The following is a 25,652-nucleotide window of genomic DNA, read 5'->3' as shown; positions in this document are numbered from 1 at the left end:
ACCAGCGATCTTTTGCACCTTATGGATTGCTCGATGTTGTCTGCCCACAGCCGCAGTGCTGCGTAATGGGGTCTACCAGCGCTGTTTTTCGGCTTGTCACCACGCTATCACTCCTGACATCCATTCGTCCTTCGAGCTAAACACCCCGTTCATTACCACTTTAGCAAAGATTTATATAACGGCTTTAAATCCCACCAGCATCACTCTGTATCTTGGACGGATCCCGATATTACGGAACAGAGATTTTTTTTTTTGTGAGTAGGTAAATCAAAAGCTAATTTAGTAACAAAAACATTATTTTATTATATTCTCTTAAGTAAATGAAGAATCCTAATAATTACAGCAAAACTCTTACACAGACTAATAATAATAATTTATTTACAATGCCATACGAGAAGACCAAGAAAAACCGAAGCGAGCAAAATGCACGTCACAGCTAGTGGCTAAACTACCCTAGGGCTAGGCAAGGCATTGCCCCGGGACCCTAAGTTCAAGGAGCCCTTAGCCTCATGAACGACGCCACGGAAAAGTTTCATTTCATCAAACATCCTATAGTTTTTCGGCTTTTAACTTTTTGGCCCCTGCCCAATAATATACGCCAATTTCGTAATTTCGTGCTGTATTGAGAATGTTTACGGGAAATCCATACCTAGCAATTATTTTAAGTTTTCATATACTATTTAGTCAAATTAGGGCACCCTTAATTACATCTTGGCCACTTGGGCGGTTTTATGTCATAGTTCCACGTAGTTCCGCAACTGGCCACTTCAGTATTCGCTTTCGTTTATTTTAAGCGACTTCAAGAATGGGGGAGCTTTTCAATAGATCGAAATCATATTTTAATAAGGAAATTAAAGTATATAGCGGTGATAGACCATTGGCTGGGACCTCGGCTTTACTTTCCGGGGCCGATTTTAAACCCATAAAGAAACCCATAACGAACCTATATTTCTTTTAAGTTGTGTGCGATTTAAGAATTTAATATCAATTGCTAAAACGGTGAAGGAAAATATCGTGAGGAAATCTGCATTCCATAATGTTCTCAAGAGCGTGATAAGTCTACCAATCCGAACTCGGCCAGGTGGTGTACTATGGCCTAAACCCTTTTCAATGTGAGAAACCAGTGCCCTGTTGCCTTTGGGTGGGGACCATTTTAAATGTAATTTGAATGTGAAAATGTATTTGAGGAAACTGTATCCTATAAATTACGTAGGTACTTTATTGCAAAAATCAATTTGTAAAAAAAAAAATTACCAACCAAATTGAAATCAAATATTTGTTTGAGGAATTTAAATGTTGGCCGCAACAGTATTACAATCATTATTGTCTGTATAAAAACATAGATTTTTGCAAATAGTAAAAAGTTTCACTTTAATATAAATAAGTATTTTTTGTTACCTACTTTATTCAGATACATATCTATCTCAAGAAATGATTTAGGTATGCGTATTAACTGGCACTCGTGGAAGTTAATAAAGGTATGATCTTTCATTAAATACGTGACCGTGTAACGTAATCAAATTGTCTGCCCCCTGGAGGCGATAAAGACTTCATAAAAACAATGTTTATGAGTTCACTGGCTTGTTTAGAAATCAGTCCCTGATTAACAATACGTAAGTACGCGACATTTAAGTTGGCCGTACCAAAAGCAAGTCACTAGTGGCTGAACAGAATATGATATCGGTTTTAGGATACCAAACTAAAAAAGTAAAAATTAATCCCCTTTAGTGCTACTTTTTCCGTCCGTTTGTCTGTCACTGCAGATTATTTCATTAGTTTAGATTACTTAATCTGAGAATTAAACCTTGAAGTGAGATAACTAGGCCGAATATCCAGGCTATTCAGAATGTGCAAGGAGGTAAAGATAATGGGTATCTTTACCTCCTTGCACATTCTGAATTAAATCTATTTTACGCATGATATTTTTAGATTCATCGTGACAACCATGGGCTAGTAATAAGAATTTATACTAATTTATGTAAACTTTACCGAGAAAATAAAATAGACTCTCTTGAGCATATCTTTTATAGCTCAGCAATATACAAACTTTATTCTGAACACTTGGTGCGGGACTAAGGCTAGTTTTTTTTATGTATAGTATACATTTGTACATTAGCAAACATCTCCGAAAAGGCCTTGTGTGGAAAAACATGTTCCAGCCTGCAAACTGAAATCGTGCGATCTGAATAGTTTTCTTGTTATCGTGATCCTTTAAATGTTTTTCTGTCAAGAAGTTCTCAGTACTAACTTGAATAAGGAAATTGGGACTGTTCGGACCATTTTTGTCCACTGCACATCTGTATACGTTTTTTTAATTTACAGTTTTTTTTATTACTTTTTATGCGTACTTGTGGAGCTCACTACACTACATATGTGTTTCTTGCCACGTATAAATACGGTACCTTCAAGACAAGTGTTAGCTAACAGGCATTTTCAACGCAAACTCTTTCACAAGTTCAGATTCCTCCACACGCTAATAAAGTTTTGTTTAAATAAAGCAAATAGATAGTTTGTGTTTGGTTCTTCTAGAAAACCATTATTGTTCGAAAAGACTTCAACGCTCACGTGGCTCTTACAACGAATTATTAAAACATATTTTACAATATTTAAAAAATACTATAGAATTCTAAATTACAATTACATAACATGACCTATTATGTCAAATTTCAACACGGTTTTTAGAAATTGTCGGGAATTAATTATCTAATCTTTATTACCTATTTATTTAGCGCCATACGTAATACATATATAAATTTATTTTTCTTTCTATACTCTTGTATATGGTCTAGCAATTTTGTCTAAATACATTTATAGTAGTCACTGAGTTGGTGAACGCTGTGAAAGTGTCTCTTCGCAGGGAGAGTGGCGTTCTTCTTCGGCACTAAACTTGTACTCTCTATCGCCAGATTGGTGTTCAGAACCTGATGGAGTAGTTCGGTCATCTTGATTAGCCGAAGCACCTTCTAATGGAGGTCCGTTTGAGCCGAATGGTATGCTCTCAGCGCTGTATGACACATCGCCAGTACCCACGTACTCCGATGGCTGATAACCGTAACTATTTAACCTGAGGAAAATAAATTTTAAGTAAATAATTATAATTCCCAACATTTAGCTACTCACTTATAATAAGAATCAAAAGCTTTACAATTCTTATTATTCCCGTTACTTGGTCCAAATTTTATTTTTAAAAATACAGGATTACTTAATCTGACTGAAATGAGAAATATCTCAAGCCCTAGGATAAACAGAATTAACCAACCAAGAAAACTTATCTAACATTCGTACACATTGTAAGCATCTTTCTGTTTCGTTCACACTGAGGAGTGCAAAACGCCTTTCAAAGTGCATACCTCAATTTTTGCATAGGTAAAATTGAAAGATCCATAGTTAATATAACCAAAGACATAATTAATACGATCCAGTTTTATCTATGATGCAGTTTAGATACGTGAAAAGTGAAGTATTTACCCATTTGGCCAGTACGAGATATCTTCAATCGCGTGATGAGCGTAGGGCGCGTACGCATGTTGGTAGTACGGTGAATGGTGTTGGGCCGGGGCTTCGTATTGTAAGGGGTACAGCGGCGCAGGTGCTGGTGCTGAGGTGCTCGTGGGAGTGGAAGGCGCGTACTCGATGGGGGCAGGGTACGCGTGCGGCGGCGTGCGGTATGGAGCCGGCGAAGCGTTTGGTTGTGGGGAACTGCTTCCTTGAGCTGCGCTCCAGTATCCACTGCTGGCCGCCCATGTGTAGCTACCGCTTCCATTTGCTGCCGCTGCTGATGACCGCTCCACATTGCTATACGTCGCTGTAAAACACAGGAAGGTGTTTTGAATTAAATAATTATCTTTATAGGCGTTTTCTAGGCAAGTGCACAAAATAAACAGATCAAACGCAGTTCGACGTTGAGGTGTTGAAAGAATTTAATCTATTAATAATCTTTTTAATATTTACATATTTCTGACTATTTTAGATAGAAAAAAAAGTACGAAACTATCTCAACTGAATTTGAAGTACGTTTTATTAAGCTGTTAAATAAAATTTGAAATAGAAAGTAGTACAAGTATATTAGTAGACATTACTGAATAATTTAGATCTTTAAGTTTTATTAATTATCTATTTATATTGACATTTAGTTCAAGTAAGTATAAGTCAAAACACTTAAATTACAATATACATTTTGCAGGTGAACTTTTGCAATGAATTAAAATTTGACCTTATTTTAAGATTAATTTTGTTATTGCTTTGTTATTGCTAGCCAAATTTTATTTTAACTTTGCTAAGCCCAAAATTTGCTGTGATAGCTTCTCAAGCTAAATGCTATAAGCATTGCTGAAGTCTCTAAAAAATACTGATGTGTAAACGTTAACACATCCATATTTAAGCAGAATCCCAAGCTAAAAATCACGTTGTTGCACAAACAAGTTAGAAGAAGTTATTCTTACATGGTGGTGACAAGGTTCGGGGTCTTGATGGCGGTCGCGGTGGGTAGGGCGCTGGCCTTCTTGAGGAAGAATTGCTGCTTCCATAAAGTGACTGAGACGTAACAAACCAACCACCAACTATAAAGTAAATTTAACAATCACTTAATACCTTGTCTTTGTAATAGCAGCTATCAGCAAAAATAACAGCACTGCAAACAAACATGGAAACCAGTACAGTTTCCCTGACCGAATTCGGTCACGGTGGTCAATCTCCAGAGCGGTTTTCCCATTACGCGGGAGATATTATAGTGCACAACTGTGTGTGAAAAATAGGGCGTCAGATCTAACATCATGAAAGAGATCAGGCGAAGTACCTATAGCTAATCTTGCTCTCGCAACGGGAATAAATCCCCGCCAATTTCCATCTCCACAGTTACTCCACAGTCCAGTACCCACCATATCGGTTCAACAGAAACCTACCATCATCATCTTCATTCTCATTATCATCATCGCATAGGTATACCTAATCGCGTGGCAGCAGGTCTTTGTTTGTAGTGTGGCAACTAACCACGGCCGAAGCATCCAGAGATAATTCCCAGACAAGAGAAAATTCTTAAATTATAAATTCCCAAATTTCCTCTGACATCCCAAACATCACCAATTGAACTCCGGCCGTCCACTTATAAGACCGAAGCTCAGCTCACTTTTGAAACGCAGTGGCTGTTAAACTTTTCACAAGTTATTATAACATTAAGTAGACCTTAAAATAAATGTATTTTAAATTTGGATATAAAAATGTAGATGCAGTGCTCTTCTAGCGTAGTTTTTTTATTTTTTACTGTGGAAAACCATCGCCTATAATGACAGCAACACTTCGCAGGGCATGCAAGGACTAGACAGTTGGCTCCCTGTGGTGTAGCGAGTGTGACGAGCTCTGTTACAAAAAGCTCTTCTAGTTTAATTACCTCAACCTCAAGCAGTCTACGCGAGTCTCATAAACTACTTAGTAAATACAAATGAGAAATACTGGCTTCAAACTTACACTGTGGATATTGATGTGGTGATGAACTTTGCTGCGGATAATGCGTCCCAACGAAATCTCTCTGATAATATCCCTCGGGCCTCTCTTTCGCATCCAGAAAGGCCTTTGCGAAAGGATTATACTTGATTTTCAGTGAAGTAACTTCCTCGTTTTGGTATGCGGTTACTGCTATAAACTGTGTCTCGGGAAACGGATAGGTCATAATACGACGGAGATCAGTGCCTACTTTTACTAAGTGAACTCTAGGCTCATACTTGTGAAGGGAATTCAACATTATCTACAAAAAATAAATAAAATTAATACACAACAATTACTAGTTCTTATTAAATACTTCTTAATTACAGACATAAGTATTTCTAGGAGAACCTACTGTTTATATGACTTTACTTTACGGTTTGCAAATTTCAGCAAGTTTTGACATAAATCCATATTTAAACACCTTATAAACATCGTTTATAGCAACCTTGCCTGTATTAACTTCGATATCCTAGGTACTCCTATGCAGAGCCTAAAATCACACATTAACAACACTGAAGGCAGTTAACGCGAAATTGTTAATCTTTTGTATAAATGTAAACAAATATGCATGTATTGTGATGGATCATTAGTGTCTTTATAATATTAATAAAAGTAGAGTTTAACATAAAGGAGTTTCGTAAACATAGCAATGAGACAATAATTACTACAAATGATAGTGCGTACGGACACCCGCTAAATAGTTGGTAAAGCTACAGATTTCACACCGAGCCGTCAACATATGGATCTGGATGTATCAGATGTTTGCTTTCATATTCATTCGCACCACATTCGAGCGTGAGAAATGGCTGCTATGGAGTAGCTGTAGCCACGAAACTGTAGCAGTGTAACACCTCGGTATAAACAGGCTTTCTATTATCAAAAATTAGTATTCTGTCAGTTCTGGGTACTGTTAATTATGCTCGGTTTTGACTGATGAGATGAACTTAAACAGAAATGTCTAAGCAAATAAAGAAGCATCGGTAGATGAATAATCGTTAACTGAGTGCGTGTTTATCGACCGGAGTTGAGCTGACATGTTAATACGCATAATATATGAAAAGTACTACTTGAAATCAAATAAGACACGACTTAATATTGACATTGTTATCTATTTAAATTGGTGAACCTTATATTTTTATTCTGATCAATTAGCGTTTGAGTGCTATACTCTGCGATCTTATGGAACTTCACTAATCTGGAAGAGGTAGGTATACCTTTTATGAATATCTAGGTATCAATATATTAAGAACGTAGTACCTACCTGTCCATTTCCATTGGTTTTGTTTGTTAGTTTCACCTTGGCAAAAGATATCGGTTCTTTCATCCAATGCGCCCCAAAATTAGGGCTTTCCGGATGTATGTAGATAGCATTTGACGGCGGTACTTCTGCTTTTCCTCCGGGAACCTACACAATTATTTATTTTACATAATGTATATTGATTTCGGGTTAAAAAGTCTCTTCTATATCATAGTAATCAATCTATTATTATTAAAAAAAATCACCATAATCCATTTAGCCATTTCAGTAAAAATTACAGTACATTTTTCGTGGACACTTTAACTACGTGTAGGCAAAAAAGCTACGTCAATCTTATGATCGGGGGGCAATCCTACATAAATACTTTCCCGTTTATAATTATACAATATATCATGGTTTTAATCGAAGCTGTAATCTATAACTCTAATTTCTAAGTTATGTTGTTTTAAGTAATTAAAATCATCACTTGCTTGAAAATACCAGATGTTTTACTTCCCCGTCATTGAAGGAAAACACCATGAGGAAACCTGCATGCCTGAGAATTCTACAAAATGTTCTCAAAGTTATGTGGAATCCACCGATCCGCAGTGGGCTACGTGGTGGACTACGGCCTTAACCGCTTCTCATTTTGGGAGGAGACCCGTGCCCTGTAGTGGGTCAATATGATGATGATAACACGGTTTTAGATAGATTTGCAATAATTTAGATCTAGCATAATATTAAGTAGGTATATCTTGAGCATACCGATATACTTATTGATGGATCAACAGTTCGATCATAGATCTTTACCAAAATTTTGCGATATCAAGGAATATTGATCATAAAAATACCAAGTTCATACCTATTTACAAATCAGTTTGGCATTTTATATGAAATGTGTGCTTTGTCTATTATGAAAACTGGATTCTGTTGTAAGCTATAGGTACAACAGAATGAACAAAAGACTGGTCATAAAAATTGATTCGATGTTGTAAAATAAGCTTTACTCACCCACTCGCCGTTAACGTATTTCCAGCGGTGAGTGTCGACTTGCACAAATTCAAGAAGAACAGTGTACATTGCCGTCGGGTCCAACCCACTGGCAGTTACTTTTACAACTGGGAACATCCGTCTGAAACAAAAGATACCTATAGTGAATGCTCATATTACATCATATTTACCTGTATTTGAATAGTACTTAATTTCATTTCCACAGTAGTTGACGATCTACGCTAAAAATAAACATGCCGTACCTTTGTTTTCCGAAACTAAGCTTATATTAGTTCCAGCGACGTGAGCTCTCATAATTTTGTTTTTCTTATTATATCTAATAGCATTGTGTTTCATAAAGCATTTCTTAATTTACCTTTCCGCATTCGTTATGTTTGTTGTGAGAAAAAAAAATCCGTTTTCATTGATTTCTTGTTCGTTTAACTTGTAAGTTGATACGACTTTTTTTTATTAATAAAATGTTCCTTCTAACATTCAAATTATAATAAGGTTTCTTACCTAATTCGTGCTTACTATAAGTCTATAACTATGGAAGACTGGCAGACAACCTACAGGCAGAATGTTTTAACGTAGTAATTTAAAATCAGGGGGTTCAACGGGAGAAGGAAGTAGGTATGTCATTTTTCAAGTTACGAGTAGGTGTATCCAAAAAAATAGTACATATTCGGGTTTCCGGCTAAAAACAAGAAAACATTCATTTTATAGTTTAAAAGATAAGTATCAGGATAAAATCTTATATGATGTATACCTATAGCCTTTCAAGCCTATTTTTCAAGAGATTTTTCTAGTCATATCTACGATGCGGTTTTCAAAACACTTACTTAGCTTGGCTTTGCTAGTTTACTTTTAATCTTACGGAATATCAGAAATTCTAAGCAGACGAAGTTATAGACATGCTATAGTTTTTTTTTAAAAGAATGTTACATATAAATACAACTATAACGTTTATATCAGTTTAAGAACAGGCAAGTTCGCCAAGGGTAGAGCGTGGCTCGGGCAGTATCGTTTAGACGCCCTACGTTAATGAGCAAGACCTACAGTGTTAATAGCTGAAAACTGGCCGCCCCTCAGCACCCTGTTAGCACTCGCGAATGTTACTGATCACGTACTATACAAGAAAACATAAACATTCATAAAATGCACATTGTAAAGTTGCAGACTGAGTATAATTTAGTCTGTGGGATATATGTGCGTAACGAGCTAAATTACCTAATTTAACAGTATTTTTAAGTGGGTTAACAATAAAAAAAAATAATTGTTATTTTATAAAGCTTATAACGCTATCTTCTGACTACGACGGATATTTTATTAAATTGATTAGCATTTTTATAAGTATTTGTTACAGAAATTTTGATAACTGTATATTTATATGTTCTAGATATTTTATTAAATTAATTAGGATTTTAACAAATGCACTATTTCTTATTCAATTAATAAATATTTTTCAAGAAACAATAAAAATTCTATTTGATTCACAACCAATGTTCTTGACATTGACTCGGTGGGTATTGTAATATAAATACGACTGCATTTTCAATACACTTCAGTCTAGTATAATACTCTGAACGATGCAAAGAAACCTCCAGGTATCTTAATCATTATCGTATATATCATAAACTTATAATTCTTATTTCATTAAATAATTTACAAGAAATAGTAGAAATTAATCACCTTGTGACATATTGTGGGGGTGCTTATTTTTATATAAATACGGAAGCATTAGCGGTACACTACAGTACGCTACGATGCGTTGTAGTATCATAATGAATAATCACGGAGTAACTGCTTCGTGGTGAAGTCTTTAGAATGTTCAACTAAGGTGTTGTCGATGTCCGGACTTTACCCCTAACAAAGCATAGAACTATCTTACAGTCTTAAGAGAGAAGGAGGAGTCTACATGGATTGTGAGCTTGACTCTCCACTAGGTTCCAATTTGGTTTGGAGGGTATAACTGATAACTTTAACAATAGTATGAATAACCGAGCCATGATCCCTTTAATGATTCCTGATAATGAACAAAACTTGCTCATACGCAATACTTAAAAACCTCATTTATAATATTCTGAATCGTTTAATATTATACAGCCAATAGAAAAATGTGAAGACTTTGTTTATTTTGTTATCATTCATTATCTATAAATAGTGCTCATTATAAAATATTTTAAAGACATGCACATATCTACGTATAAGTGTCCCTTTTGAGTTTAATTCATCGTAAAACGGAGCAAGTTAATTAGTCCCTACACATTTAGAAGAGCTTAATGCCTCACTTAAATATACAGTAATCATACTCTGGCTATAAACTATATTGTAAGGCATATTGTTCGATTTTATTTCTTGCTCATTTGCTTCAATGTTGTAAGTTGTTTTTAAAGCACAAGTTCTCTCAACACAATCTAAATGAATCATACGTCCGTACCTCAAGGTAAATTGTTTCCAGCTAAATAAACCAAAGTTACAGGCTATTAATATCTTACGACTAGGCTTAAGGACTACATATCCATCTTAAGTTCTTTATAATGAATAATGATAGAGGAACTATTATCGGAATAAGGGGTAGGTAGGACTCATGGAGTTATTAATAAATTTAATATCACTTGCTTCAACGGTAAAGGAAATCATCGTATCCTTTATCCTAAGGTGAAGGTGTTAAGCCTCATTTGCCTAAAATTGCATCCTACAAAGCATGCATGCCTAAAAGTCCTTTACAATGCTTTTCAAGGCTTGTGAAGTCTACCGATCCTTACGTGGCCAGCGTTCAACGTAACTTGATCGCTACTGCCTAAACCCTTCCTTCTTCTGAGAAAAAACCCCGTGCCCCGTAGTGAGTTGCTAAAGGGTTGTTGGGGAAGATGAAGCTTCGTAGTATTTAGATAACTAACCTTCCATTCTTAGTGACAATCATTTCGTTGGTGAGCGTCTGAAAGCGGACCCAAAGTTCGCGGTCATCAAGGGCAATATTGACTTCCCTTTCACGTCCGCCGCGCGACCCTCCGCCGCCCACTGTAGGCTCGACTGCGCTTAGAATGTGCGATGCTGCCATTTTTACACCTGCAAAAAATAATCAGTCTAAAAAATACAGCAATATTTTAAACCTTGGCTTGCTTACTCTGATCATCATCTACCGCAGCCTATTTTTTCTTCCGATTACTGGGCACAGGCTTCATTTTTCATAGGAGATACAGTTTTAGAGCACAGACCCATAACCTACTTCAATGCAAATTGGTTGCTTACTCTATTACATCCAAAATATTATTTTCGTTTTAATAGTCTAGCTCGGGGCTGCAATCACGTTTGATTATATAGAAGATGCCTATTTACTCTTGATATCAAGGTACTCGTGAAGAGATGAATAAATACATTTTACTGTACACAAGTTTTAAGTTAAAAATAACGCAAATACAACTATTGGATAGAAGCAGGCGTTACCTTCCGGAATTTCATGATATGCAGTGAAATTAAGCTTAATTTCCTTTTATTTTTTACAAAGCAGCGGTGTGAATTCATAATTTTTTCAGTCTTCTAGACAGACATATTCCAAAAGGGGCTCTCTACGCAGGTTTTGCTCCGTCATCGAAGTATCCTTAGGAATGTTTACTTTAAAATAAATAATTTCTTTTTAGTAAAGATTGAAGATTAATTTCACCGTACATTTTTTTCTGCTTTTCGTAGAAATTAGCAAATTGAGCTTTATATTTACTGTTAATACAACTTTATATTTTCACAAATGTAAAGCACTTCAGACATATGCATTGCATTTTAGAAACGAGGAACCACAACGTGCTGCGTACATTTCCTATTGACTATTGGATTTTAACAACGCAACGGTGCAAATAAAATTGTAACGATGCCTCGCGGTTCGATAGAACAGAGAACGGGAGAAATAGATCAAATAATTCTTAAGCACATCCAGAAGCAATGACACATACTCGTATTATAAGCGGTATGTCAAGTTGCTATTACAACTGACGGCCGACGGGCGAATGGCCACCCTGCTTTCTGAGTCTAATACCGTGGGTTCGATTCCCACAACTGGAAAATGTTTGTGTGATGAACATAAATGTGTTTGAGGGTTTATCTGTAAGTATTTATGTACATTATTCATCAAAATATTCATCAGTCATCTTAGTACCCATAACACAAGCTACGCTTACCTACTTTGGGGCTAGGTGACGATGTGTGTATTGTCGTAGTATATATTTTTTTTTTATTTTAACTTATTAAGATTAATGCACTACATTTAAATGTACATAGCTTACTTGTGTACTCGTCTCAAGCTAGATACTAATGTCAAAGTCAAAGATAGAAATCTCCCTATTAAAATAAAATATCCCTATTAAAGAATAAGGAAAGTTCAGGCCGTTATCCACCACGCTAGACAAGTGCGGATTGGTGGACTTCACAATCCTTTGAAAACATTATGGAGAACTCACAAGCCACAACGTTTCCTCTCCATGTTTTCCTTCGCCATTAAAAGAAGTGATATTTTAATAAACATGATTCCAAATAGATCGAGATGCGTGCGGGAGAGCAAACTTAAAAAAATACTAGCGGACCCTCGCGACTTCGCCCGCGTATGAGTCAATCGAGAAGCTAGAATAGTTGTGATGCTAACATCATAATCATCGTGGCTAGCTATGTACCCTCTATTATTTTACGTGGTATACTGAGTTAGTAAGTTGTACATTACTTTAGTTGATACATACATACATCCATACATCCACCCTCACAAACTTTCGCATTTATAATATTAGTAGGATGGTACGCATGCATTTGATCGCTGTCCCATATGCCTTACTAATTGCTGTTATTTGTGAAAAGTTATGTCCTTCATCTCCGACAATATTTATCAGATCTTCATTAAAATTAGACACTACATGTTTTATAGTATACACTTTAAAATAAAAAAAGAATTATTAAAGTTCAAATTTAACGGAGCTATGAAGTAAGCTGCCATTAACTTCGTGAACCATCGCCGGAAGCACAAACTACTTTTTGATTTTTATACCATAATACCAATTTTCCTGCATAAATAAATTAAGGATTTTATTCAAATTTGCATTGCCTTTTTCTACCCGTTTCGGAGTACCTTTTATATCAAAAACTGTGCAATGGGAGGTTCTTATTTATTAAAGAAATAGCTCAAATAACCAGTTTCATAGATATAACTTGATAAGCGACTGAGATTAATATAACAGACTTTCAGACAAGTTTAACCAGGGCATCTTAATAGAATTTTAAAAAATCCTTTTGTATTTTTAACCCCTCTAGTGTGTTCATAAACTATTTTCTCAGTATCTCCAGACTCAAGATTTAGGTTCTAGGTTGCAGAATAAAGTTATTTAGTAAAAAATTAAAATTAATTTTCTTTTAAAAAAAATAATTTAAAAAAATTTCGAATTATATAGTTATAATTGAAGAAAGGGTTTAACTTTTGAATTATGTGCATTAAAAGACGTAAAACTTCCGGTCAGCGCTGATAAACTTTCTAAGTTATGTGTCACTTACAGTGTTAAATGTTTTTCTAAACTTGCATAAACTGGTATTTATAATCGTAGTTACTTACAAATTCAAATTTGTGTAAAAATATCTAACTTGTAACACAAAAATACATTACTAAGCTTTCACAAATGGTCAAAGGTTCAAATAAACTAACTATAATGTATTTATGCTTTGGAAGTTATATTGCCATTTATTATTTCTCTTTTATCATACATATATACCAAATCATGAATACATAAGTACATAGATACCTACCTACTTTCAAGACCTTGTAGATAATATATATACCAATATCTTACAGAGTAAATAGGAACCTTTGCTTTGTTTCACCGTTTCTATAGTGGTCAGACAATAAAAATGCTCAATTTACAACTTACCGATTAAGTTATTATATTCTATACAAAACAATCCCGAAATATAAATAACATAGAAGAACTAAATATATCTAATATAGCGACGCTTAATCAATCAGTAATACTGGTAATTTATCATACATATTTCGTTTTAACTTCCCTGTTTCAATAAACTGGAAGCATCAATAAGTCTTTATAGCATACTAGCTGGTCCCCGCGGTTTCACGCGTGAACTAAACGCCGTTCCAGTTATGTTACATTGGCCACCTCTTAAAGCTGGTATTGTGGCTAACTATGATATTTACTTACATATATTTCCTAGCAGATTTTTTTAGCTAAAAATGAGAAATACTTTAATCTATCATAATTTTTATGTAATTAGTTTTTCTCAGCTCTCGCCAGATAATGAAAATGGCAAAATGTTGCTATTTCGGTTTTTTGTATATTTATTAAGGATCATATTTTTAGAAAATAAAGACTATACCTACCTGATAATGTAATTTTTTATTGTTAAAGAAATTGTTAAAATCCGTCCTAAAGTTTCAGAGCATAAACAAAAAAACTTTCCTCTTTATATTATTAGTATAGATATGCATACGCTGCCCATATTATTGTGGGTTTGGCTCACGAACTTCTGTCATATGTCTTGTACTTATTATCATGGACTAGCACAGACGTGGTTCAATAAACCTACCAAGAAATAGATTTAGATAGCTCTCATTTGTTGTCTGAAAAAATCACTATTTGCACATACTAAAGTAAAAAAAAAAATACCACCTATCTTCACTTATTTTATGAATATGAAAATTTGTTTGATTTTTTGTCTTTTAGACTTTCACGGAGCAATGGTTGGACGTTATGTTTGTAATGGATATAGTCAACGTCGCGTAGACTTTATTGCTTACTAATCTGGCCAGTATCGTTCACTACAAAATTAGTGTATATAATATCAATCATTTAATAATAAGGTTTTACTGGTAACTTAATTTTTCAGTTCCCAGGTGTATAGGACTGAGCCATAGATACGCGCGGGCGGATATTTAAGGATATAATGCGTTGTTAAGTTGCCGTGGCGAATTAGTTCAGTCCTTTATTCGGCATTGCTAGTCTTTTTTAAAATTGTACCAGATTACAACAAGAAAATAGTTCAAGTCGAGAAGAGCATTGTTTTATTCCACTAAAAGTAAGGCCTTTGCTGCAATCACCAATCACCAAGGTACACGGCGAGCCTGTGGTTCCGTTATACGCAAAAGGCTTACAACGCTCTGCAGGTGCAATACAATAACGCGTTCAGGGTGCTTTTGTGGCTGCCTCGGTTCTGTAGTGCAGCCATGCTTGCGGAGGCAAGAACAGATAGCTTTGACGCCATCTGGCATAAAAAAACCGCCTCGCTTCTAAGCAGGGTCCGAGGGAGCAGCAACGGCATCCTGCGCATGATTGCCGGCAAAATGGAAAGTCCTTTGATTAATATGAGTATATTAATCAGAGGACTCAATCCATGTTAGTTATAAAGTACTAACATAGAGATAAGTTAGTACCTTTAATAACTTACTAGGGGAAAATTTCCATTTTATGCCATTTACCTGCTTTATGCATACCCTGGTCGAAAACCCTGTGCACGCCACTGTAACCCAGATAAGTACTAACATAGTGATAAGCTTTCATTGTTACTAGCCCAAATGAAATTTATGTTGTCTTTAATAAATAAATTTTAATTTTAATTTTAATAAAGGATCTAAGCGTACAAACAGCGGAGGCGACTTTGTTTTATATTGTGTAAAGGCATTCGGATGCCCGCAAGTCGCAACTGAATCTGCGTACAATTAGTGATATCCTGTTCTGAATTTTTCCCTTTCCCTCGGTAGTACCATTATCCACCATGTATTTATTCTTTTGTTGTATAATCAAAATGGTATGTACCTACCTATCTATCAAATTGTCGTTTATCGTAAACGGTTAACTTCATCAAAACGTCTAGGTCAGTATAATTATCGGAAAATGCCAGAACGTCTGTTATTTAAAGTTATTCCTAGTCCTGTTTACTACCGACAGCTAGCTGTATAACTATACTTTACTGAACTATAAAACCAACGGAACAAACAAAACTGACATCTGCAACTATGAAATGGTCTCTACATAATTGTAGAGACCATTTTCGCAGCAGACTGACTATAACTTAAAGTTGACCTTTTGTTTTGATAATAACTGTACCTGTAACTGTATTCAGTATTGATCGTTATTTTTTTAAACTATGAAAATAAAATTTGTGGCAGCAATTTTTTTAATATCTATGCAAATTAATACATTTTGATTACATATCTATTTCTAATGTCTAAATAACATCTTTTTACTTAATTTATATGGGAGTAAAAAAAAAGCGGGAGCCTAGTTATTAGGACTTCGGCTTAAATTTCGAGGGAACCGAGTTTGAACCACGGCACGCCCGGCCTTAGAAAAGTTAGAGATCTTTCTAAGTTACTTGCGTTTTAAGTAATTAAATATCATTTGCTTTAATGGTAACATTGCTTTAATGGTAACCTGCTTGCCTAAAACTTCTCCATAATTTTCTCAGAGGCGTGTGAAGTCCACAAATCCGCACTGGGCCAGTTGGGTGGACTACGGACCTAACCATTCTCAATGTGGGAGAACCGTGCCTTGTTGTGGGCCCTCATCATTATATCAAACCATGATAAGATTATGATATGGTATTAAAAACAATAATTTCAGTTTTTAAGTTTTATTTGCCTGTCTTTATTTCTGGCTTAACGGACTACGAAGATTATTATCAAAATTAAGCTTAATTTGCTATACGTATCAACGTACGTACGTACGTTAATTTATCGTACCGTATCGTATCGTATCGTATTTAACGTATTTATCGTACGTTAATTTGCTATATATTTTATTTGTTATATATATATAGGACTACGAAGAGACTTTAACAGGCAGATAGATAGGTTTTACTCAATAGATTAATACATAGGCTCTTTAAATATCATAAATCTATCCTTGAAGTGGTGAAAACTCTGTAGGACTTCAATGATAACTAAAGATAGAGACTTTACAATATATATACTATATCTTCCTTTTATGATGATTGATTGGTATGGCCGACCAGGAAAAGTATCTCTTAAATCTACCCCTAAAAGGTTGAAACGGGGAGTGAAATATTGACTTAATGTGCTATTTTAGAAGTTTGGGCATTAAAATCTGCAGTTTTAAATAAGTCTAAATAATTTTTTCTTCTGTTTCACAGATATTACAGATATGTATCTGTTAAACAATCAAAGCTTAACTTCATTATTGGGTTTGTTGAAAGGGGTAAAATATTTTATATTGTATTTGAAAATCAATCAATACCGATCGGTTTGTGGCGTGGATATCAGATATTATATTATAAGTACGATATAGTAGGAGCAGCGTGTAGGTCTCTAAACAGTTCCTCTCTTCGCTCATGTGCTCATAGGAATATGTAAAAAGGCTTACAAAAACTACTTTAAATAATTTTTTTTTTAATGGCCAGGCTCAAAACGTTCGACGTAAAGTTTGTTGGATAATGCATATTAGTGTTCACAGGTTTATTTATTTCTGCGAATCTCAAAAATAAATAACTCATACGAATTTAGACCCCAATTTTTTTGATTAAAAATATATCGAACACCTAAACTCTTTATTTGTTTGAATTAGGCCTTTCTAAATTTAAATAATTTAGATACTAGGTTTGTATGATTCCGATTGGATCAATGTATTGCAGATTTTAGGTAGGTAATTGCTTTAAATCTCTTAATAAAGCAGTATCAATAAAAGATGAAATACATAATAGTAGGAGTAACTGCCAAGATATTTATTAGTTCAACAAGAAATTGTGCGTTTAAACTTTCAATTCCATTTATTTCACTATTTTTGTACCTACTTCTAATTGGTTTTCTCAATACAAACACATATGGTAAGATAGTGCGAGATGAGTGCGGTCAGTTTTACAGCCCTTTATTGGTTGGCAATTTCATTAAACTAAAAACAAAACGTATTGGTTTTAACCTAATCCTACTTATTTCAGATATTAGTAGACTATCATACGGTACCTTTTTCCTAAAGTACTGTATAATAATAAATTCAGTGTCTCTTACTTTGTTTCTATTAGTTTGTCGTGTTTTGCAGTAATATTAAGGAATTTACGAAGGTTCATAACGTAATCCTACAACATTTAAGATTTACACAACAAGAGAGCCAGCATGCGGCACTTATATATAAAGGCAGAGTAATTACAGCACTGGCGAACTCAACTCTAGCGTCATTATTCATCATTTTACGACTCCATGAGGTATAAATATTAAAGTTGAGTCGTATACATGAATTGCGAACATTTTCTTTTTAATGGTAAGTTTAGATGTGGTGTTCGAGTAAATGGTCCCGACAAGGTTCACCTCTGCACGATGACCACGACAAAATAGACATAGGTAGTGCACCATAGGTACCGCATAAATATTTCTCGCTTTTTAATTACACGTAATTACATCGATACGTTATCGATGCCGGCGCGGCCCTAGCTCCAACCCCAATATAAACGTGCCTCGATCGCCACAAGTGGAATGTCGCTTAATCGCTTTGCAGTGCCGTCGTTTTACTGATCCCTATAAAATATTAAAGATAACAACGAGTGGCTCTGAATGTTGAGAGAACTCTGGACCCGTGATTGAAGGTTTATGACTGCCGCTCCGATAAGTGTAAGGTTAGTGGTGTCGAGGCGCAATTGTCCGCGAGCAAGGCGTAGGTACGTGCCGCGATGTGAGGCGAGAGGTGCTAATTATCAAATGCAAGACCGAACGAACCGAAATTGAAACTATTGAAACAATATAGCTCGTGTTGTCTTTTCCAATTTCAAAGTTTGCAGAACGGCTGCGTAATGAAGGCCGTGGAGGCTATGCAAATGGAATGATGCCGAAAACTCAAGTAAGTATTTTTAATGGTCTTGCGTCATCGACGTTTGAAACTTGAATTTTTATTATCACTTGGCATGTATACAACCGTCAGCCTTGATATGTTAATCAAACAATAGGCTAAAATCAAATAACGCAATACATGATCAATAAGGTTTGTCTCAACAAATAAATTAAATTCTCTATTGTTGACACAAAATTGTAATTGCTACGCCATAATAGTTATAAACTTGCCCTAACCGAATGTTAAAACGGCGAATGATAAAAATTCCTAATCTGTATCTTTCGCAACGAAAAAATAAATAATAAAAAACCTCTTAATTAATATAAGCCGCTACTGAATGTATACTTTGGCTATCAATCCAACCTGGAATTTAAGAGTTGCAGATTTATCAACGTTGCTGCACACGTTGATGTCTTTTGTAAGAGTTTATTTTATGCGATTGACATTCGATGAACATATATGGCCAAGGACAGTAGACAGGAATTCATATAAGAGACAATAAGTTACAAAATTATTTGTGAGAACATTGTCTGGAATGATCTCATATAACGACTTAAAGCTCTTCCTGTATTGTGCGGTCAACATGAGGACTTATAAGGACAGGATATCTGCATCCTATTGTCTATAGGTAATAATATTGTCTATAGTTGAGTTGTAATCCAATTATAAATCCAAAATTAAAAGTTATGGAAACTTAAAAAATATTTCATGTATAAATACACTTATACACAGGTAATATAATATTGTTTACTTCCCACCTGTGTTTTCCAAACTACCTTAAAAGCTGGTTAATTTTTTTTACGCAATAGAGCCACTCTACACCATTCATTAAAAACATTTACAAATGTATTAAACAAAAACACCCCAGGCCTGCTATTTAGACGTAGGCTACTTTATATACCCTAAAAATATTTAATGTAAATATTCAAATTCGGAAGCCGATAACCGCAATCAAACTTTTTTTCGGGGATACATTTCAATTAAATTTTATTCCTCAATTCTGTGAGGTTGTCATAAAACTTTAGAGTTTGACGAGTAAAGACCATTGAGGAACTCCGAATTGATATTAATTCAAATAACTCGGGTTAAAAAGTCAGGGTTTTATGTGTGCTGTAAAAGTTTATTGAGGGCTTTGTGGTGAAGCGGACGCGCCGATAGGCCTTCGTACCCGATGACGGAACTCGCCGCACCGCGCGCCTTTGTGCTGATCCTGCAGCCGCTGCATACTCTGCCCTTAGGATGAGATTTATTGAGAGATTTTGCTTACTAATTTAACCACGAATATCCACGCGTAATCTTTGTTTCGCAATCTAAAAATATATCAACCTTAAGCTGCTATTCTATGTACTGTACTAATGCTATTTACATTTAAAAGGGTGGTTAACGGGAGTTTAAAATAAAATATGAAGAGAGATTGGATAGAAGCAGGCGTTACTTTGCGGAAATCCATAATATATTATGAAAATTAAGCTTTATTTGCTATACTCCGCGAACAGCAGGAGATTTATTTAAAAATTCAATTTATTTCAATATTTATTTAACAATTATTCATTGTAAAGTCAACATCTGTTGAGGATGCTCCGGTTTCAGAGCGAAACGAGCGTAGAGGGTATATTTCCGAGGATCTGTTTGATGTGGAGTAAACGGATTGAAGAAATTATAAATAACACCATACAGATTTTCCTGCTGTTCGCGGATTATAGCAAACTAAGCTTAATTTTCATAATATGAAGAGAGAACTAGCTCCGATAAGCTCGCGCTAATCGAAGATTCCAAGATGCATAAATACCAGCTATATTTTTACTCCATTCCATTGATAAGAAAGAAGAAAGAAGATTTTGATTTAAGACCGACTATGGATACGGATGGTCTATGCTAAGTGGAAAACCGTCGCCTATAAACAGATGAATACTTTGCAGGTTATAAACTCAATTTTTATTATACTTGTCTTATATTGAAAACAACCTTTTCAATATAAAATTTGTGTTAAAATATTTAAAAATGAATATATTACACATTAAGAGAGAATATCCCCTTTTATTTAATTTGTTTTTATTTATTTTAACACGATTGCTTATGTCTATTTTTCAGACACATTTTACAATAAAAACGAATCAAAACATTATTTACCTAATTAGACAAATAAGCGAGTATACAAGAAACACGTCTTACAAAGTGCCAAGTGTCCATCAACTTGAAACGTAGGTCCATAGGAAATGTAGTTGTTAAACCACGCCCGCCACTTCTATAGCCAGCGTTATTGGTGGATTTTTTTCAAAATAAAAATCAGAAAAACAGTATTCGTAACTTTTATACACGAAAGTTTACTCTGAAACTATTGTTCCATGCTCGAAAGAGACTACAAGCGTAACAATTTAATACTAGGGGTACAGCGCGCGGTCCGTGCGCGTTTATCTATTTTGTTTTTACTACTATCTAATGAAAGCTGCTGTGCCTTCGTGATATACGCATTTTACTGAGACACACTCGTATTTAATTCGGAATTCCCTATCCTATGCCAGTTAATTATCCCAATTCTGTTATATTTACATAAAATATAAAGTAATATAAGTTGAGATGTGTAAAAACAATGCATACAGTATGACAACACTAAACTGACCGCAGTACTTTCACACCTATTAATACAGTTAAGTTATTTGTGTGCAACAGAATCAGCACCAATGTCGAAGACCGGCCTATCCTCTCATAGGGAATATAGGTAAGGGTTCCTTCCGCCAGAAGGGGATTTACCAGCCTTTAATACCTAACAAATATATATATGATCTGCCATAACGCTAACAAATTAGCTTGCTTCCATCTTACTGCATCATATCTTACTACCAGGTGAGATTGCAGTCAAGGATTAACTTTTATGGAACAAATCCTTTTGTAATAAAGGACTAAGATGATCTTCATGTATGACGTAGAAATGAGGAAAAAGGCTAATTTAAATCTAAAGTTTAATTCTATACTTACACCAAAATGAAACTATTATCGATTACTATCAGTTTAAATTTTACGTTACTATAACTGTTAGCTCATAATCCCTTAATAATGATTGTAATAATTTGCAAAACTTTAATTAATGGATTTATTTCGGAAATACTTAACAAGTATTTGCTAAAAGGTTAATAAGGCGATAAATTAATTATTGTTTTAAAAAGCGTTGGATCTTTCAAGTACGCGCCTTATTTGGTCTCCTGTGAGACGGTTCAGTTGTTCAATTTGCGTGCTGCATATGACTAACAACAAGACAAACCAAACCGATGCGTCTTTAGTCTTGATCGTTTCGCATGCTACCGTATCTGCTGTCATGCCGTCCGTATGCTGCAGGATGTAGGCGGGGATGGGAAGCCTTAAGCAAAGGCCACATCGCGTTGTCCAACCTTCGTCGCACGCTGGACAATCTTGAAATACGCTAGGGCCGACCTCACTGGCGCAGAGGCAAGCGCTGTGGTTGTGGCAGCAGTCCGCATTGGCTAGTTAACCTCTGAGCGAGCGAAACCGATTCGGGGTATGGTTTCAATATAGCTGTCATACTCTCTAACAGGTTAGCCCGCTACCATCTTAGACTGCATCATCTGTACCGCCAAGTGAGATTACAGTCAAGGGCTAACTTGTAGCGGAATAAAAAAGGGCGTTGTGTGGTCTTGCATTTCTCAGAAAACCACACTAAGGGATCTGAACTACGTGGCGTCACAAGACTTCCTCATACTGGTGTACCTTGCAATCGGTCGATCGCAGGATGCAAATGCGCTATGTAATGCCACCGCGGAAGCGGGTTCGAAAGCCAGTTTCTAAATTGAAAGCCAAACTAAGGCGTTTAAGCTAAGTACTAATAAACAATAATACTAAATAACAAGACTGCGACTAAACTGAGGTAGGCCTCTACGCTTCATTTTATCTTACATTAGGTTGGAATTTATTGAAGATAAACCCCCAATGCGCAAGATACGAAACCAGGACTACGTTATTTTTAGTCGAACATACAAACCACGAGGTACTTTACAATCAGTGAAATAGGTATAATATTTAAATCAAATTAAAGAGGCACTCAATTAGTCTATATTTTATTTTCAAAAGTCTTAGTCAAAAGCCATACCATCGGCGTTTGGCTATCAATTTTAGTCAATCCAAGGAGTGCCTTAATTAAATAGTCAAAGGTCAATTTTATAAAACTGACATTTGTCTTCATAGTCGACCTTAGAACAGGACCTTCTTTACGTGCTTCCGGCTTCGCGCTTTGCTTAAAGTAATGCTGTCGGAAACGTAGAACGTTGATAAGGTGTGCTCAAATTTCTAGGCTTCATTCAACGTATGTTGAAATCCTGGCTGGTAGGGTGTTGCCTGGACCAGGCCTGAATAACCAACCAACCAACCATACACTGACTGATCATTTAGGGATTTCTAAGTTAGACTAAAACTTTGTTTAGCGAAGGCAAAATATTTAGGGCCACGAGATCTTGCCAATCCTAATTTGGCAAAACCCATGCTTAAAATCTATACTTAATAATATTATAAATGCGAAGGTGTGTTTGTTCAATTATTTGTTGTTTGTTTATTTGTCCTTACTTTACGCCCTAATTAAGCAACCGACCCACTTGGTTTTTGACATAGAATTTCTTAGTTGAAATGACGGTAATTAACTTAGTTACTTCCCGCGGGATTTGAAAAACCGTAATTAACGCTGCCAAAGAAGGCAACCATTTCATAATATTTGAAATTGCCCATATACCTAAAATAACAACATTAATTCTAGTAGGAAAATAAATATTTACCTAATATATAATTAAAATAATAGGCGATATATTTGGTACGGTACTTTACAAAGTCTGTATTAAAAGACGTTAAATTCCTCTACTTCACAATTTTATTGTTCAGACTGTTTAGACTGTTACAGGTAACCATACTTTCTAGGAATATAAAGAATGACGTAAAATATTGAAATATAACTCTTATAAGCGTTAACCATGGATTCTTCCGCAGTATGAGTTTATGCTTGTTGTTGTTGTGCACCAATAATGGTCAAGACTTGCATTGAAATTTTACAAGTCAAGACTGTTTTTCTACTGGTTTTGCTTATATTGACCTTGGTTAAGTTCTTTTTTATTATAATAACAGTTTGAAGAAACCAGCTAGATTTCATCAACATGCCTTTTGAAATGGTAAAATTAAGCTCAATAATAAACCTTTTAAAGCCAAGAAAATATAAATAGTCGTTTAAGACATTGTTGGATACAATTTGGTAGGTGCAGGTTTGGTTAGTAAGTGCCGATTAATCTACGCAAGGTACATATGGAAATGTGTTTATTCTTTCCCTCATTCATGTGGCACACATTTTTTTGTTTTTTTTTATATTTTATTTTACCTATTTAGCGTAAATGTGTCAAATAGTGTGCCGCTGTGTTAGCTCATAATATAGACAGACACATCTGCGCAAACACATCGGAACATTCTCATTCTGCAGAAGATTGATAAGGATCCGTTTCCACTTCTTGCAGTTCTTGACCTTAGTTGACTAAGTCTTCCCCTTGATCCATTTTGTTATTTGATTTTTCCACTACCCACTAACCCTAGGACTAAAATAAAATCTCCGGATATTCGGATATTCATACTTTTTTTTTTTGTTATATTTCATAGCTGCCAGTTTTTCAAAACTCCATAATAGGGGCGCTTCAACCTACCTACTGCAGTATTACATTTAAGAATTACAACTTTAATTCTAAAAGAGCTAAAAAAGAATTAATGTTTTCCTTGATGAAATGAGAACTTACATTTGAAAATGTGCCGGACTGTCTGGTAAGCTGCTTAAATAATCTTGTTCCCGAGAAAATACTAGAAACGGAAATTCGTCATGAAAGAGGATGAGACGTCTTTTTTGGTTTTTAAAATCTAATATCGATCTAATACTATTGATTATAAATCGATCTGTGCCTGTACCAACGTGACATACCTACCAATGTCTGTTGTATGTTTCTTTGTACTTTCAACTGTTCCACCATAAAATCCCTAAACTAGCTTAACTTATTTATAAAATTGCAATATGGTTGCAGTGTACTTTTCTTCATCTTAATTTCCCATGTGATTTCCACGACACGGGGAATCCTAGTGTGGAAATCACAGACTTTATCTGTTTTCTTTGGCTTACTTTTTACGTGTTTGTTTGACGTCATGACAAATCCATTATGTCGTAAAATACACACAATCTATAAAGAAAAATATATGTACTTATATGTTACCTGTTCAACGCTATTTAATCCGGACCTACCTATCTGTATTGGAGAATTACGTTTACAAGCCAATGGATTGGGGCTTCCGGGCGGATAAATCATACCTAGGTACTTAGTTTTTCTTTTCCTTTAACTTAACAAATTCGTAACAGTGTGGAATAACTGCAGAAAATATATTGCTGGAATGGACCCGTTAACGAGGTAGGTATATTTAATGTAAACGGTAATACCTAAGTGTATGTGAGTGTATTTTAGATATATATTAAATGACAAACGCAACACAGTAACATTATTAAATAACCTAACTAAGCATGTTCAAGTAAGTAGAGAATTTACAAAAAGATAACTACCAGCTACGTGGAGCTCGTCAAAAAAAATCAGTATTAGGTAAAAATATTTATTAAAAATAGTTATTTTTAGCCAAAATAAATGTTATAATAATATTTATATACCTAAGCAAAACTGCCGGTAACCCTTCATGAAAATTTCGTTACGCATTAAAACCATGTTACATAATACCTCACGAATGATTGTATATCTAATACGTACAATAAAATAAAATGCTTACCGTTTTTACAATATCCTTAGTCCTTTCACTCAAATATTATAAAAAATTTGAAACATTTCAGTTCACTTCACAGTACGGGGCACTCCCGTGAAATTAAGAAAAATACTTTTAAAGTCATTCAACTCAATTGCAACTCAAATATTAGAAGATCACAACCGATTTTTAAAAAAGCTGTCTATTTGTCACATAACACAAATCAGTGCTGACGTGCCAACTGCATGACCAACTACCACAAACTCGACCGCACTACACCTCATTAGCATGTTTACAAAATAATATAACCACTACCTTAATGTACGCATCACTCAACATTAGTCTCTATACGTTGA

The 25,652-nt window shown here is 35.0% G+C and overlaps 1 protein-coding gene across 1 annotated transcript; it reads right to left on the bottom strand.

The window, feature by feature from the left end:
• Positions 1-1,919: 1,919 nt before the first annotated feature.
• Positions 1,920-25,532, bottom strand: LOC120625777 (T-related protein). The gene is made up of 8 exons (XM_039892978.1): positions 25,324-25,532; positions 10,612-10,780; positions 7,730-7,850; positions 6,743-6,886; positions 5,464-5,740; positions 4,443-4,559; positions 3,469-3,805; positions 1,920-3,064 (listed from the first exon to the last, which is right to left on the bottom strand). Exons 2-8 carry the CDS (start codon positions 10,770-10,772, stop codon positions 2,818-2,820), a joined length of 1,404 nt encoding a protein of 467 aa, XP_039748912.1. The 5' UTR covers positions 10,773-10,780; positions 25,324-25,532; the 3' UTR covers positions 1,920-2,817.
• Positions 25,533-25,652: the final 120 nt, after the last annotated feature.

Source organism: Pararge aegeria, chromosome 8 (genome assembly GCF_905163445.1).
Source record: "Pararge aegeria chromosome 8, ilParAegt1.1, whole genome shotgun sequence".
Classification (NCBI taxonomy): domain Eukaryota; kingdom Metazoa; phylum Arthropoda; class Insecta; order Lepidoptera; family Nymphalidae; genus Pararge; species Pararge aegeria.
The sequence above is the reverse complement of the archived record's forward strand: the minus strand, read 5'-3'. Positions and strand labels throughout refer to the sequence as shown.